This window comes from Aythya ferina, assembly GCF_964211825.1.
Source record: "Aythya ferina genome assembly, chromosome: 2".
NCBI classification, from domain to species: Eukaryota; Metazoa; Chordata; class Aves; order Anseriformes; family Anatidae; genus Aythya; species Aythya ferina.
The window spans coordinates 21,408,989-21,424,913 of NC_140297.1; the positions used below are offsets into that span (position 1 = coordinate 21,408,989).

The 15,925-nt window shown below is 34.9% G+C and overlaps 1 protein-coding gene across 3 annotated transcripts in view; it reads right to left on the reverse strand.

Annotated features, from left to right (window-relative positions):
* Positions 1-1,485: 1,485 nt before the first annotated feature.
* LOC311431472 (macrophage mannose receptor 1-like) overlaps positions 1,486-15,925 on the reverse strand; it is a 34,477-nt gene continuing 20,037 nt past the window's right edge. For 2 of the 3 annotated variants that reach the window (XM_084508974.1, XM_084508973.1), the window contains 12 exons: positions 15,752-15,852; positions 14,960-15,102; positions 13,560-13,665; positions 12,561-12,757; positions 10,588-10,690; positions 9,663-9,895; positions 7,633-7,798; positions 5,930-6,082; positions 4,557-4,673; positions 4,136-4,300; positions 2,906-2,941; positions 1,486-2,531 (listed from right to left, as the gene is read on the reverse strand). In XM_084508974.1, the coding sequence (XP_084365100.1) occupies positions 2,332-2,531; positions 2,906-2,941; positions 4,136-4,300; positions 4,557-4,673; positions 5,930-6,082; positions 7,633-7,798; positions 9,663-9,895; positions 10,588-10,690; positions 12,561-12,757; positions 13,560-13,665; positions 14,960-15,102; positions 15,752-15,852 (1,720 nt within the window). In that variant the 3' untranslated portion in view covers positions 1,486-2,331. Of the gene's footprint in view, positions 2,532-2,905; positions 2,942-4,135; positions 4,301-4,556; positions 4,674-5,391; positions 5,532-5,929; positions 6,083-7,632; positions 7,799-9,662; positions 9,896-10,587; positions 10,691-12,560; positions 12,758-13,559; positions 13,666-14,959; positions 15,103-15,751; positions 15,853-15,925 lie in introns of those variants that run through there. The other variant, XM_084508975.1, reaches the window with a different exon arrangement.

The following is a 15,925-nucleotide window of genomic DNA, read 5'->3' on the forward strand; positions in this document are numbered from 1 at the left end:
CAGGTAGCTGGCATAAGCAGAGCAGCATGTCTATCAAGCTCTTCTTTCTTCCCATGTGGTGGTGATACCAGCCAGGCTCCTTCCCTGGAGCTCCCAGGCTGTGCTGAATTTGATCACCAGAACACCACTACTATGAGCTCCTAATTTTCACAGGTACAGACCATAAAACCTGCAAATAACTTAAAAAAAAAAAAAAAAATAGAGCCCTATATTATACATTTCTTAAAAATGCTGTCTTTTTTTTAAGAAAGATAATTTAAATTATGGGGCTCACTGAGATGGACATATATACCATAAGACCCAGCAGCTTATATTGGTTTTAAGTATAGAACAGGAAAAGCACTTTCCCTATTTGCTCATCCAAAAAGGCAAGTGTAACTGTATTCCCAGATCGATGTAATACATACCAGGAAACAATTTAATCTTCAGTCATCTAAATGGGAAGCAGGTGGTGTTTTTCTCATTCCAGTTTTATCCAAAGTTCTCTGAGCTATTTCCTATTTCCTCTTGAGAACAGCAGTGAGTTGGTATTATGGGATTTGCTGTAGTAATTTAGGGTTTAGTTAGAGTTTGTTATTATTTTTTAAGGGTTTTCATCTCAGAGTTTTACAAAGTGTTCAAAGGGCTTTAATTGTAAAATTACTTTTTATTTACTGCATTTTTATCTTTACTTTAAATAACCTATAATTTTGGTGGCAGTGGTGTCAGGTTTTTTATCATGTCTCTTGGTTAAGTAATGTCATGCAGACATACAGAAAGGGAAGAGTCATACCGTCTTGAGAAGTCCTTCAATATCCATGATTGGAAAGACCCCTTTACAAACTCAGACGGAGCTGTAGAGTAAGGTGTGTCTATCCAGCAAAGGAGTGCAGGGGGAAAAAATGAAAGCTGAGAAGGAAACATAAGTTAGCAGGGGCGCCCCATGTTTTAAGACTGCTCATGATAAAACAGCTCAAGAAAGTATTCCTGATGGAGCTACTTCCATTCTAAGTTGCTAACAATAATATTTTTACTTAGGGGACTTTATTGTTTACTGGCTATCCAGATGAAAGGTAAATAGTAGAGGTAATAAAATGCGTTCTCAAGACATAGGTGTAGAAACCTATTCCACACATACAACTTATTCTCTTTAAAAGAGAGCCTTAATTGCATCATCTTTTTGTCAGTCAGAGACTTTAAGCTTAAGAAATCCTGACAACAGCTCTTACAGATGGGCCTAGGAGAGCATCTGTTTCCCCTTGTAGATACTTGGTAGAAGCTCCTCTCTTCCTCCAGACACTTCTTTGCTGAGGCTGCTAGTGACAGTTGTCCCCCAAACCTTGCAGCAAGGTGTTTCCGTATCTCAGCAGAGTTGTTGCATGTCTTAAAATATGATATAATAGACTGCCCCTGAGGAAAATGCCTCTATTGTGTACAGTTGAAGAAACTCTGAATCTTGTAGAGCACATTATCAAATGATATTACAACAAAAATGTAAGAATTCAGTTTCAAGAAATACACAAGTGATTTTATTTCTCTAAACTGGAGAGTTACGTAATGCAGTATAAGATAGCCATTTGTTATACATTCTTAGATTTAAAAAGATGCATCTCTATTGCATACTGCAAGCATCATTACCAAAATAATACCCAACAGAATCATCTAATATTGTATTTTTATTATTAATTTGTACCTGCTGGAAAAACGCTTATATTTACAGAAAACTGCAAAAATGCAAGGCTATAGAAAATGACATAATTGTTCTCAAAGCTCAGACTAGAAGTAGGAATACAAGAGCCTTTTCAATTGTTTTCCATATATATATTTATTTTCTGGTAACAAAGGAATATTGAGTTCATCAAGGTAGGTTTTATAGTGGGTTTTACGTGAATGAAAAAATAGTATCATAAGTGGTGAAGCTGCAAGTCTGAAACGAGCAGTTTTTCATCATAACTGAAGCAATACAGCAGGAAAAATCATGTAAAGATATGATTAATGATTTCCTCTTTATACAAAAAGGAGAAATGAGTTAAAGAAAGCAATTTCACATATTAAACATCAGTCAGAGTTTTGTCCTGACACCTCTGGAGCCAGCTTTTTAGCCATGTTCGTTTATGTGAAAAATGTATTTGTACTCCCCCTTAAAGAAACAGCAGAAACTCTAACACTTTGGAGGGCATTTTGGAGGGAATGCATATATATGTGAATATGTTTAAATAAATCCATTAAATTTATATCTGTGATGGGAGAAGACTATTATTTGGGTAAGAAAATGCAAAGCTGGCCTAAGATTCCACTGAGAGTTGCACAGATTGCTTTTCGTTATTTGGGACATATGGGTATTTTGTCAGACTACATGTTGGTACGTGCATCTTTTCCTTGTATATCCACAGTTGCTTCTGATCTACTCATTCTGGTTAAAATATATGGTTGGTTTTGTCTTTTCTTCCTCAAGTAGAAATAAACTATAATTCCAGCTACAACTATAGAAAAGGCTAGTACAACAAGCAGCCATATAATGCCAGTGGAAAGTGCTTCCTCCATTTTCTCTCCTGTAAGTGGATGAAATGGAATCAACACCTCAACACCTTTGATTTTAAGAGATTTCAGAATCCATAAAACAAACAAACAAACAAACAAAAAAACACACTAAACTAAAAATCAGAAGAACGCAATAAGCATTAGAATTTCCCTTCAACAAGTTGTTATTACCATCAAAACTGAATAAAATATAATTAAACATGTCTAATCATAAAACAATTTAATTCAGAATCTCTTGTATTTCCTGTACCAAGATACAGATTAAGTTTATTAAGTTTATTTTTATTTTTAAATACTCTCCAAAACAATATTTAGAAACTATATAATTATTTTCTTGTTATATTTGAGTTTCTCCTTAGTTCTACTTAACAGGAAGTCTACTTACCTGTGTTTTCTGGTGACATCGCTGTCTTTTCAGGAGCTTTTGGAAGGAAAAGAAAATGTTTATTCTGAATGCTTTAGAAAAATGAGGCAATTTAAAATTCCAAAGTCTGGATGCTCCTGAGAATTACCTGTAAATCCACCTGCTCTCCCAGGGCAATGGAGCTAAGCGTGTGTAACCTCTAATACAATGCTTTGCACTTTCTTCTAAAAGCATCTGACCTCCTCAGTCAAGATACCCAACAAGAAATAAAATTATAGTCAGTTTTCTGTTACTTCCAAAAGTGTTTTCAAATATGTTTCTTTTGAAGAAACAAACATGGGATCTATATTATTTTTTAGGTGTTTTCTGGAACAGGAAACATTTCCTGAATTAAGGTGTTAGGAATGTATCATGAGGAACTTTACATGAGCTGAAAAGGAATTTAGCTTCTTCTGTTGGAAACAACCACTCCTTGTGGATTTGGTTCGTATTTCAATTGTACTTCCTAAATGTATCAAGTAAGGGAAAGAGGAACAGAAATATGTAGTTTACCAAACAAAATGTTCATGTTCTCAAATACTTTCATTTAGTCTCCTTAGGTAATAAAACCCTTGAATTTTCTTGCAGGTGATCATTTTGGTATCAAGATATTATTAGCATTTTATTAAACTTGATTCTGCCACACTGATGTCACATATAATTCTACCACATGATAAGTGCCACAATAAGGTATTTTATCAGTTCAAATGATAGTAATGAAAGTAAGTGCCAAATCAGGCATTTATTATCAGACAGAGTTTTTGTTGCACTCATCAGAACAAGATTTTTCTGAGAATATATTCAGTTGAAATGAAAGAAAACTCACTGCTTTTGAACTTAGACTGCATGATAATTAATGAAAAATTGTAAGGAAAACATTCTTTTTATTAAAAATGAGTGGTGTCCCTCCATTCTTTTGGCTAAACATAGATACCTGAAGTATGCATGAGAGTAGCACGGGGCTGATAGTGATTTTATAGGACTTGCAGGAGCTGCAGACTTGTGAGGAGGCAGTCAGAAGCCACATGGGATGATCCTGAGACAAGTATTTGTATCCTGTTCTTCAGTATTTGGCAACTGAATGTTGCTATTGTAGTTTATTGGTTTTGCACTTAAAGCTGTAATATTTTACATTTTTACATGTTCTACAATATACAGTTTAAATATATTACAAGACATTAATAGTCACAGTGTATTAGAAATGTTACTTACTTTTTGCTTTTTTACAGATATATCCTTTTCTGAAAGAACAGACATTGCTTTTCCAGTGCCCAGTCAATGCACAGATTTCTCCACAGTCTTTAAACCTTTCGTTTGCAGGCTCTCCAGTTTGCCAGCTGACAAAATCCACTGCAGACTTTGTCCATACCCATTGTCCTGACGTTTAAAATGAGCATATACATATAAAACAATGTTTTAGATAGAACAGGTTTTGATAGGGAAAATAAAAAAAAATATTGTATGAGTAGATTAATGTTTCAGTTACAGTTCTAAGTGTATGTAAACCTGCTTTCAAATAAACATATGTTTGATATATATTTATATTTTCAAATACACAAGTTTGCTTTCTTAATATAATGCATAGTCATTTTGTATGAAATATGAATATATGATTAAATATTGAAGATATTACCTATGTCATTTTTCTTTAGCCCTATCCAAAAGTTCGGAGATTTTCCATGAAGAATCTTAATGGTTTCTGCCAGAAAGTTTGCTTCAGTATAGTCTCCTACTGATACCAAATCAGCAACTGAAAAGTATTAACAAAAAACATCACAATGTCTCATTTTCTTGCAGCTTAAGTCAAAAACTCTTAAAAGATATTACTGATTCTTACACATAATGTTCAGTAATCTTTTTATGGTTATTGTATCCCTATAATTGTATTTTGAGCAGGACTCTGAACTGTGTGGATGCCAGTCAGTATGAAGAGAGGAATTTTTGTTTAGTCTTTAGGTAATTGAGAGAAGAAAAATTGCTCTCCTACAATACTTTTGGACAGGTCCAACCACACCACAAACTACAGGTAGGCTGAATGTGATACATATGATGTTGTCAGCACCATGCATCCAGCTGTCACCTGCCAGTGGCTAGGCAGCATTTTAGCAGCACTGTGCTACTAGAAATGTGAAGATGTCTAGAAATTGAGTTATACTTGTCATATATCCTAACAGCACAAAGCTGTGTTGTGTTCATCAGAAAATAATCACCTTCCTGGCCTGCCCAGGTAGTGTGTAGGCAAAAGCATAGGAATCTAGAATATGGACCATCCAACTATGATCTTTTATTCTGGTTATCAGGGTATTTGCAATTAAAAGAGTATCACTCAGAAATATGGTGTTGATATATTGGATGTTTCCTATTCTTACTCGCACTGAAATATATTCTGTTTCACAGTAATTCTCAGTTAACTGTGAAATCAGAGATGTGTAGTAGTGTCATCTCTCCTTTAATCTACATCTCTTCTCCGCAGATCACACATAGCAGTGGGGACTTTTCCAGAGAAGGAGCTGAACAGCTGAATGTGTTTTACTGGTTCATGGAAGCCAAGTGACTCTTCCATCTCATTTGTTGTCCAGCCAGTCAAATCCAATTGATAAACTGTGCCCTGGAAATAACAAGAAAAACTTTCCTAGTTTATATCCTAGTTCATGCTGAGTGTGGATTCCCTCTTGTTTAGGGAAAGGAAGGTAACTGCAGTCTGTGCCTCTGTGGGATATTAAGTTTCTCTCTATCCAATCACAAATTCTCATAAAAATAGTAGGGATTTTTTTTTTTTTTTTTTTTTTTTCCTTCTGGTAATTGAGAAATCAAAGATGCCTTTGATAAACCTGTATCTGACAAGGTTTAGTTCTGTTGCGAGACAGCATAAATATAGTTTTCTCAGAAAAGCAATCTAAAAGCATTGTTTGAAGTTTTAAAGTAATCTAAGACTTTCTTAGCAATGTCACCCATTATTTCATCTATTTCATTGCATCTTTAATCCTTCTAAAACACAATACTCACCTAGTCGCATGCATTCCTGGTGAGCTTGAGACCAGCTTTTTTTCCTGGTGGCCTCAAAGTAATAGCAGTGACCATGGAAAGGTACCCAAGATTTGTGTCCTTTTGATTCAGGGCATTTTCCAGGAAGCTGAGGGGGCTCAGTTGGAGCCATTACTGGTAAGAGATCAGGTAGTTGGAATCCAACAATTTTATAAGATTTGTGTTTCCCATTATACAAGTAAGGCAAAACTAAAAAGATTACATTAAGTTTGTCATCAGAGAAGAAATGAAGCATGTTGGGTTCATATGGCTTTGTTTGTGAATATATTTTACTTCATATTTGTTAATCAAGGTGATTAGGAAGATGCACTAGTCTATAAGAAGTATGGATTCTCTCTTATGACAATTTTTATAGTGACTAATCAATATAATATCCATCTGGTTTTCTGGCATAAATATTTGCCTAATTAGTTAAAACCACTATTTTTAAAATGGCTTTTGATACTATGGTCTCATTTTTTGACAGCATCAAAACCTTATAACAGAAACTATGATTATGAAAGTGTTGATATGACTTAACATGGCTTGCAGGATTTTTCATTAAACTGCATCTTGAATAAGTTCCATAGTGACTGATATAATAGGAAGATTTTGGATGAGAAGATAAATGCAGATGGAATGAAAATTAAATGTTCTGCCAAATTACATTTTCTTCCTGTGAGTCTTCCACAGTCTATTTCTTTCCCCATTAAGGAACATTCAGCTCTCAAATTAGATTTCCAGAATATTGAAGTAGACAGAGATATTATATATCAACTCTGATGATTTTTGTCAAATTACAGCTTCTTGGGATGTAATTTGGTATGTAATTTTAATGTTTCTAATGGTTCAAGATCTTCATAGTATTGAAGAAAACATAAGAATACTTAGATGAATTGTGAAATCATATTTATTCTAACTTCCACAGAAAGTTTGGGTGTTTGTACTTGAAAGTTCCTCAAAGGTTTATTTAATTCATCCTTGTGCTAACAGGTGACAAGAAGTTGATATATAATATCATCATTTCTAGCAGATGTTTGTCATGGCTGTTCTTAACAACCTCTAAAGATGGAGACTCCCTGATCTGTTTTTATTTTGTGTTATGTATATTTTTGTCGTGTGTTAAAGGTTTTTGTACAGTTAAAATCTGAAGGCTTTCCTTCCTGTTTCCTTTAAGTCCTCCTTTTCCTACTCATACCAGACATAGGGAATAATTTAATTCCATTTCTTTAGGGCTCATTTTCATAATTAAAATTGATTATCTGGTTGAATTAATTATTCCCAACAATTAATTACCTGGTTTCTCTTAGTCTTTTGCACAAGCCCAGTTATAATCTTTCCTTATAATTCTTGTTTCCAAGTCATCTGAAAACCCTACTTTCAAACTTTTCTGTATCTTAAACTGGATACAGAATTTCATGAAGGACTTTTCCTAGACTGAATAGATAAGAAATCATTGAGTCCTCACTTTCTTGAAATTTTGGTAATGATTAGTATGGGTTGATTTACTTCTGCGAAGAATTCCAGACAATTTTTAGATCTAGTAGTTAGCTGCTTATGCCTTCCTATAAACTAGTGCAAAACAAATATTTTTTTTTTCCACTGGTTATATTAACAATTATATTAACAATTATATTAACACAGTTGATAAATCTCCACAACCTGTAGTTAAAACGTATGCTTACCATCTGATTTTTTACAGACAGAAAAGAATTTTTCTCTGCACGAAGCTGTCTTCCAGGTTCCATCAGTATCTATGTATACACATGCCAATGCCTGTTTTGGTTCTCCACTGGACCACTTGCTGTAAACTAATCTCCATCTGTCAGTCCATTGATATGTGCCCTTGGTCTGGAAGTAAAATCCATGTTGTAATTTCAAGGCTGCTGATGGTGACATATTCACTACACAAGATACTCAGAGGACTGTCATGTAACTGGTATCATAGAATCACAGAATTTCTAGGTTGGAAGAGACCTCAAGATCATCGAGTCCAACCTCTGACCTAACACTAACAAGTCCTCCACTAAACCATATCCCTAAGCTCTACATCTAAACGTCTTTTAAAGACCTCCAGGGATGGTGACTCCACCACTTCCCTGGGCAGCCTGTTCCAGTGTCTAACAACCCTTTTGGTAAAGAAGGGTTGTCCTAACATCCAACCTAAAACTCCCCTGGCACAACTTTAGCCCATTCCCCCTCATCCTGTCACCAGGCACGTGGGAGAACAGACCAACCCCCACCTCGCTACAGCCTCCTTTAATTTACCTGTAGAGAGCGATTAAGTTACCCCTGAGCCTCCTTTTCTCCAGGCTGAACAAGCCTAGCTCCCTCAGCTGCTCCTCGTAGGACTTGTTCTCCAGGCCCCTCACCAGCTTTGTCGCCCTTCTCTGGACTCGCTCAAGCACCTCGATGTCCTTCTTGTAGCGAGGGGCCCAAAACTGAACACAGTACTCAAGGTGCGGCCTCTCCAGAGCCAAGTACAGGGGGACGATCACTTCCCTAGCCCTGCTGGCCACACTGCTTCTTATACAAGCCAGGATGCTGCTGGCCTTCTTGGCCACCTGAGCACACTGCTGGCTCATATTCAGCCGACTATCAACCAATACTCCCAGGTCCTTCTCTGCCTGGCAGCTTACTATTGCCACCTTTTTGTGCTTGTAAACACTAATTGCAAGAAGATTTGCAGTGTCTGTTATACACAAATATGAACACAAACAAATTTTCTTTCTGCCCTCCAAAAAGTATCTAACATTAATTCAGAACAATTTTTCAAGTTTGGGGAAATGGAAGTGAATAAAAAGGGGACATAAGTAAAGGCACAAATTAGTTTTTTGTTCCGTTTACCACCGTCATGTTGGTACCACCATGAAAAGGCCTGGATGGTGTGGGTGGAAGTGTTCTTAATAAGCAGTGCTGATCACCATTGCTTTGGTTGTAGTTATCATGACTGTGATTCATGGGGAAGAGTGTAGCATGTCAAAAATAACACCTACCATCCAAATGTTCACCTCCCCTGTCATACAGCTGGTCTATATGTCTCAAAGATGGAAAAGTTTGTTGTTTTCTTTTTTTCCCATTATATTCTAATTTTTTCACGGGAGCAATTACACCATGAAAACATATATCCATTGCTTTATATGTACAGTTATATCATATAGACTAAAGATTCCCTTAATTAATTTTTGCCTTGATTCTGTCCAGAATTGTATTTTTCTATTGCGACTAGAGTAATGCTACTCTGGAATTATTTGTGAACATAGATACACATATCAAAACCATTCCTTCACAGATCTCTCATATGCAACCAGAGATATTATGTCACTGATGACTCAGGTAAAAAAACACATGAGAAGAGGGCAGAATGTACTCATGCATGTTGTTCCTAGTATATCTTTTAGATTAAAATAAACTGATAATGTTGGAGTTTTCACTATTTATCATCAAGACCCTCTAAATGACTACAAACCATACAAAGCATTGTTAAATACCGGCTTGCAGGAGTATTTCCTTCTGCTAAAACACTTAAAGAGTTCTTAGTTTGTTAAAGTCTCCACTGCATCCTTTTTGGTGAATGCCAATGTAGATGGGTACTGCACTGATATGCTGTTTTCTGCAGTATAGTGGCAGAAATTCCTATAGGTTTCAAGATGAAAGCATACAGTAAGTTCAGCCTCTGTGTCAGCTTAACTATCTGTATTGCATGTGTTCTTACCATGTTGCTGTTAAGACCAATCCACAGAGGCTCTCCATATTCCTGTGCAATTAAGAACAACAGTGACTGGCTATATGCATCTAAAATGCTGGCAAGTTCCGAGGCATTGTTGTTGCAGAATTTTTGTGCTTCCTCCCAGTTCATTCTAGAACGAGTGACAGAATAGCTAATGCCATCAGAATGGTCAAAAGCAAAATCCAACACTGTTGCTGAAGACTTAAAGAATTTAGGATCTGGAGGAATAAAGGAAAAGAAAAACAAAGCACAAGAACAGTTATATATGGAGAACATATATTTGACTTGAGCAAATGAATAACAATATTATTTATGAACCTACTAGAAAATTGCTAATTTGAATACACCTTCTCATATAGAAGTTCTCAATAGATCTTCTCATTAATTCCTTTTAAGTAACAGATAACTTCAAAACAGCAATGAGCTTTCTGGATGAAAGAAATACATTTTCAGCTTCTGGGAACTTGGTACTGTTGTAAATTCTCAGAATTTTACATAGCAGAGGTAACTTCATACCATGAATCAAAAATAGTACACCTGCTCTGCTTTTTCAAAATACTCTTTGTGACTTATCATCTTCATGACTGTCAGGTTTATTTGAATGTAAAACTTACTTACCACTTACATATCTATAGATTATTATTAAATTATGTAATTATGTTTATGGTTTTTAGCTATTTAATTAAACTTATTAAAATAAGATCATTTTGCTTTTCTAACTTCTGATTTGCTTTCCTAAATTCGCTTTTCCACAAGATTGCTAAGTAGCACTGAGATAAAAGAGGGGCTCTTGTTTTATTGATATTTTACCTAAAAACAAACAAACAAACTGTAACATAAAGCATGTTAAATAAAAAGTTAATATTAATCTTTGTGATATAAATCCCAAGTTTAGTGATACAGAACTCACCACTATTCTTCTGGCATATATACCCACTGGATTTATAACATGGCTCATCACTCCATTTTCCTGTATTATCAGGAGGACCTCTCTTCAGAGCAACACAGTCATACTGTTGGAGAAAGGGAAGGAGTATGAGCATCCATTGGTATTAGAAGTTATAAAACAAAGTATTCTAACCCTGTGAAGTTTCAGCCTTTTTTTTTTTCTTTGAATTCTGACATTGTGGGTTTTTTATTACAGCTCTGGAAACACCCTCCATTTTTCCCTTTCTCTCCTTTCTGGCCTCCTCTGTTATAGACAGCTCCACCTTGGTATTGTCTTGCAAATCTTTTCAACCAGCTTATTCATATAATCATTTTCAAGAAGACATATTTGAAAGATGCTGTTATTTTCAAGAACTTTGTCACACTTTCTGTCTCAATGAACAGCTCTAATATTTTTAATAAAAATGAAAAAGTAAAATAAAAATGAAGGCCATGATTTGTATTTGGCTTGCAAAGACAAATAGTGCTTATTCTTTACAGATGTGTCTAACTGATGATCCTTGACAGTAAGTTATCATCAACTTTAGTTCTTAGAATATCTCTTATTTATAGAAGATCAAGTGCTGAGTGCTTTAGAAGCTGGAACTTCAAATTAGTTACAATCTGCAACAGCCTGCTATGCTGCCATATAAAAAGTTTAGGAATGCCTGGTTTAGTGGGTTTTGTGGTCTTACTCTGAAGAAGATTAGGTAGAAGAAAAGAAGCCGATCATGAAACAGTAGAGAAGATGGGCAATTGCTTTTTAAGCTTGAGCAACTTTTTCAATAATATATGAAATATTATTTTTCAATAATATTTCATTCCTTTGGAAATCATAGAATGAAAAAATAACCTAAGTTGGAAGGGACACAAAAAGAGTCCAACTCTTGGCTCTACACAGGACTACCCCAAAATCAGTCCAAACACTTCTTGAACTCCAGAAAGCTTGGTGCCATGACCAGTTCCCTGGCGGAACCTGTTCCAGGATCTTTCAGAAGAGGATTTTCTGAAGGAGAGAATATGTTCAAGGTGAAGAAGAGAATTAGAATGTAACTTAGTGTATTCTGTTTGGTGGTGGTGGTGGTGATTGGTTGGTTTGTTTATTTGTGTGTGTGTTTTGTTTTTTTCTGTATGTTTCCCAGGAGTATTTTTAAAGCTGTAGTGAAGTTTAGTCAATGTATTGTGCTGTATCCTATTGTCTTTCTGAACACCTTTGACTAGAATATAATGAGCAGAAGCAGAATGAATTGGCTGAGGTGCAGATTTAGCTGGTTCTCTAGTATTATTTCTGACTTCTCTGCAGGAGTAAATAGCAAAATGAAGGATGGTTGGACAGCAAGTAGAATAGTGACATAGAAAGTGAAAGGTAAGTTTTGAAAGGAAGGTATGGAAATAAATGTGGTTCAAATTTGTAGAAAGCTAATTTGTTTACAACATTATGGGGTTGACCTAGGTAATAACTGCTTTAGAAATTTGTTGATACCTAAAAATAATTTATACCTATTAACTCTTCACAATTCAGTTACAATTTTAAATGTGAAAGAAGTAGAAAAAAAAATGAACTCTTGCATGCTCTCCTTTTTCAAAAATGATTTAACTTATCAAACATGTGAAAATGTTTCTAACATGATAACTTCTAAAATTTGAATTCTACATTTACATTTTCTCCAAAATGAACAGAAAATTACTACAAAAAAAAAGAACATTCTATCTGTCATTCTGTCCCAGAATACTTACAAATTCTTTGGCAATCTTACAACGATATCTTATTCTCTTGTGCTCTGAGTTAGCTTGTAGACCCAAAAATTAAAACACTGTATTTCTAATCCCAGTTTAAAGATACACATACAATTTGGAGAAAAGGCTGAGGCAAAGTCTGAAGCAACATGAGATGTTTACTTGAAGTGATATTACTCTCCAGATTTAACTTCATTGTAAACTCTGAGTGATATTTACCTGTAACCGATTGTGACCATCTTCTGGACGTAGGCTGTCAAACAAAATGGGTTCTACAAGTTTTGGAGAACCTGGAGCCCAGTTTGTATAAGAGACAGTCCTTCCATCAGCCCAAACAAAGTTGAGTTCACTGAGTACATCATTCAAGCCAATCCAGGGATCATAAAAAACATCCTTCAAATGGTAAGTGAGAAAAGCTGGAAAAAAAAAAAAAATAGAAAAAAAGGTGAACATGTCATGTCATCAGTCAAGACATCAGCTCATAAACAAATTTTTAAGCATTTTGTTCATTTTGTTGAAGTAATTTAAATGCATTTAAATTAGCATTTGATCAGAACTGTACCCAATTTGATTATGTAAAATTTATTATGTCAATATTATACTAGTCCTTTGCCCATGTAAAGTCTCAAAGAGTGAAAGTATTTGGAACTATAAAGCAAGATCAGAAAGGCAGAAAGTTGCCTGACTGCCATTTTGTCTAATGAGTTCCTTTAGTTCAACCCTCAAGATGAGCCGACTGACTGACAGAACTGCAAATGGAAGCCCAGAAATGCACTTAAGGTGAAAAAGTGCCCTCATTTGACATTGTACTGCTGAATTAATTTGCAGAATTTAGGCAGTCATTTCAGAGAGGTATAATAAAGTATCTTTTTCTGTTTCTGGCAAAAGCAGACCATGGGTTCCTTTCTTTTTCTTGGTGTCAAACTCTATGAACACTACATCTGGATCTTTTATTTTGTGGTAATTAATACCCTACAAATAACATAAAGCAGTTTGCATGGAATGGGAGGAAGCAACCTTTAGCATCATTAGCATGAAATAGATAGTTCTAGTTCTTCAAAAAATGTTTTGTGTTGTGGCCATATAACTCATGTTAAGTATGTGTATTATAAAATACTTGTATTTACATGCTGTCTCTTTTTGCCATATTCTTATTTGCAGAAAATGACCAGTGTCTACAGAATAAATGCTATTACCTAAAGGGTCATTGTACTATACCTTGTACTTGTTCATTTGTTATGGTAGCTAGGTGTCCTCCAAGGCTGATACAAGCTCTACTTGCAGTATGCCAATATTGATAGGAAGAACCAAAGAATTTGTAACACTACGAAAAACAAGTTAGGCCATCAGTGAGTGACACCAAATGGAATTTATGTTTGCATTGCACCAGTTTAAGTAGAAATTAGCCCCATCATACAAGAAGAGAATTTTCTAGAGCTAGCAGGGGCTCAGCTCTGTAACCAAGTCAAAACCATTCATACTTTTTAAATTTACTCCATACCATATCTTTTTGAAAGGAACTCTGAATGTCACAACAAAATTCAAACAGACCTTTATAAATTATAAGCTTTATAAACTATAGTTCATGGTAGGAGCTTGATGAGAACTTAATGTGTTAACTGTTCTGGAGAAGCCCAGCCCAGGACTCCATGTGAAATCATCGGAACTTTCTGAAAAGTAGTTTTGGCCTATGGTATTCTCATGTGTGTATTCAGCCTTTCCCATTTACTAGCTCTTTTATAAATGGAGATGTATGATGGCTTCTTAAAAATAAATGTATATTATGATTTCTTTAAAAGTGCATAGTCATGTAGTCACCACACTACCAATACACACTCACCCTGGCAATAGTTTTGGCAATTATGAGTGTGCCCCATGTGCCCTCTCCTCTCTGCTGTACCGGTAGCACTCTCAGAGAATGCCATACTCAGTTTGCGGAAAATAACTCTAACAAATCTTAAAATAAATAAAAATAAAAATAAAAATAAAAATAAAAATAAAAATAAAAATAAAAATAAAAATAAAAATAAAAATAAAAATAAAAATAAATAAAAATAAAAGTAAAAGTAAAAGTAAAAGTAAAAGTAAAAAATGAAAGTTTAAAATTAAAATTAAAATTAAAATTTAAAAAAAAAAACAACACAACACTGTACTGGCATATGGGTGCTTTCAACACAATATTCTTTATGTTAGAAAATAGAGCCCTTGGTTAGTAAGCTCATCAGAGTTTTTCCCTTTTAGGGAGAGGAAAGTATATTACATTGAAGCTAGTTTGGAAAAATCAGGCACTATTTCTGATTTGTCCCAGCTCAAATGATTGACTGTACACTACAATTGGTGCTTTCAGTTGAATTCAGTTGTAGGTTTTTTTTGTTAGTTTGTTTTTAGTATATACTATGTAACAGTTTTCTAGTGTATCTCAGATTAATACTCTTCAAAAAAAATCTATAACTATAATTATGATTTAATTTTGTAAGAATTAGGTAGCTGGTTAAATTTTTAACGTGACTTTGGATAATCCCTGTCAAAAGATATTTGGAATACAAAAGACCCCTTGTGTAGCTTTAGGTATCTTCTCAAGGACAAATATCATTGCACTTAGATGCATGTTACGATACCTGATTTTTAAATAAAAGCCAATCTTCAGGACATCCTCCTGGAGGTGAAGTTACTGCTGGAGCAAGTGTTGCATTTATAAAACTTCTATGCCTCTCACAGATAAAGCCATTTGAAAAACCACAATTGACATCATTCCACAAACCTGAAATCAGTTTAAATATAGATAATAAGACATTGATTCAAAGACAGAAATTTGTGGAAAACTGAACTCACTTCCATGCTTATAGCATTGAAGGCATTCTGTCTGGGAATGTAAGACTGTGTGCTTCAGCTAGACTCTACCTCCATCACTGCTTGCAGGAGGACTTTGATCCTGCTGTGACTGTAGTAGCCATAAGATACGGCTGACATGGTGACTCTGAGTGAACCCACAAACAGCTTTGTTATATTTAAACCTTCTAGTGGAAAGTAACAGTTTCACAGTGAAAACACAACTAAATGTGAAACTCCATATGTCTGTTAGGTCCTTGCTTATATGTTCTATTCTTTTGCTAAATACTCCCTGATTATTTTTTTGAAAGAAAAATTTGCTATTGATTTGAATAGAACATACTGCTCGTACAGCTGAAAAATCAATGACTGTTTTATCCTTGCATCCCTATCGATGTCAAATCTCTTATGGCAAATGTTGCCCCTCAGTTAACCTCAGTTATAATGACTACACTTCATTATGTATATTTTCCCTCAGATTACTGGGAAAGAATGGATTAAAGTTGACAAAATATACTTAGCAAACATGGGAAGAATTATACCCATAAAAATATATATTTTTTAAAAGTTGTGTAACTCACCATTTTTTTTATTTAAGACTACACAATTTTCTTGATGATAAGCAAAGTTGGGTTCATTTGCTGCCCAAGCTGCATAGTACACTGGGCTCCCATCCATCCAACTGAAAAAAAAAAACAATAAAAATCCACACAGTAGCTGTTGATCAGACAATGTTCACAGGCAGTTCAGGAAAA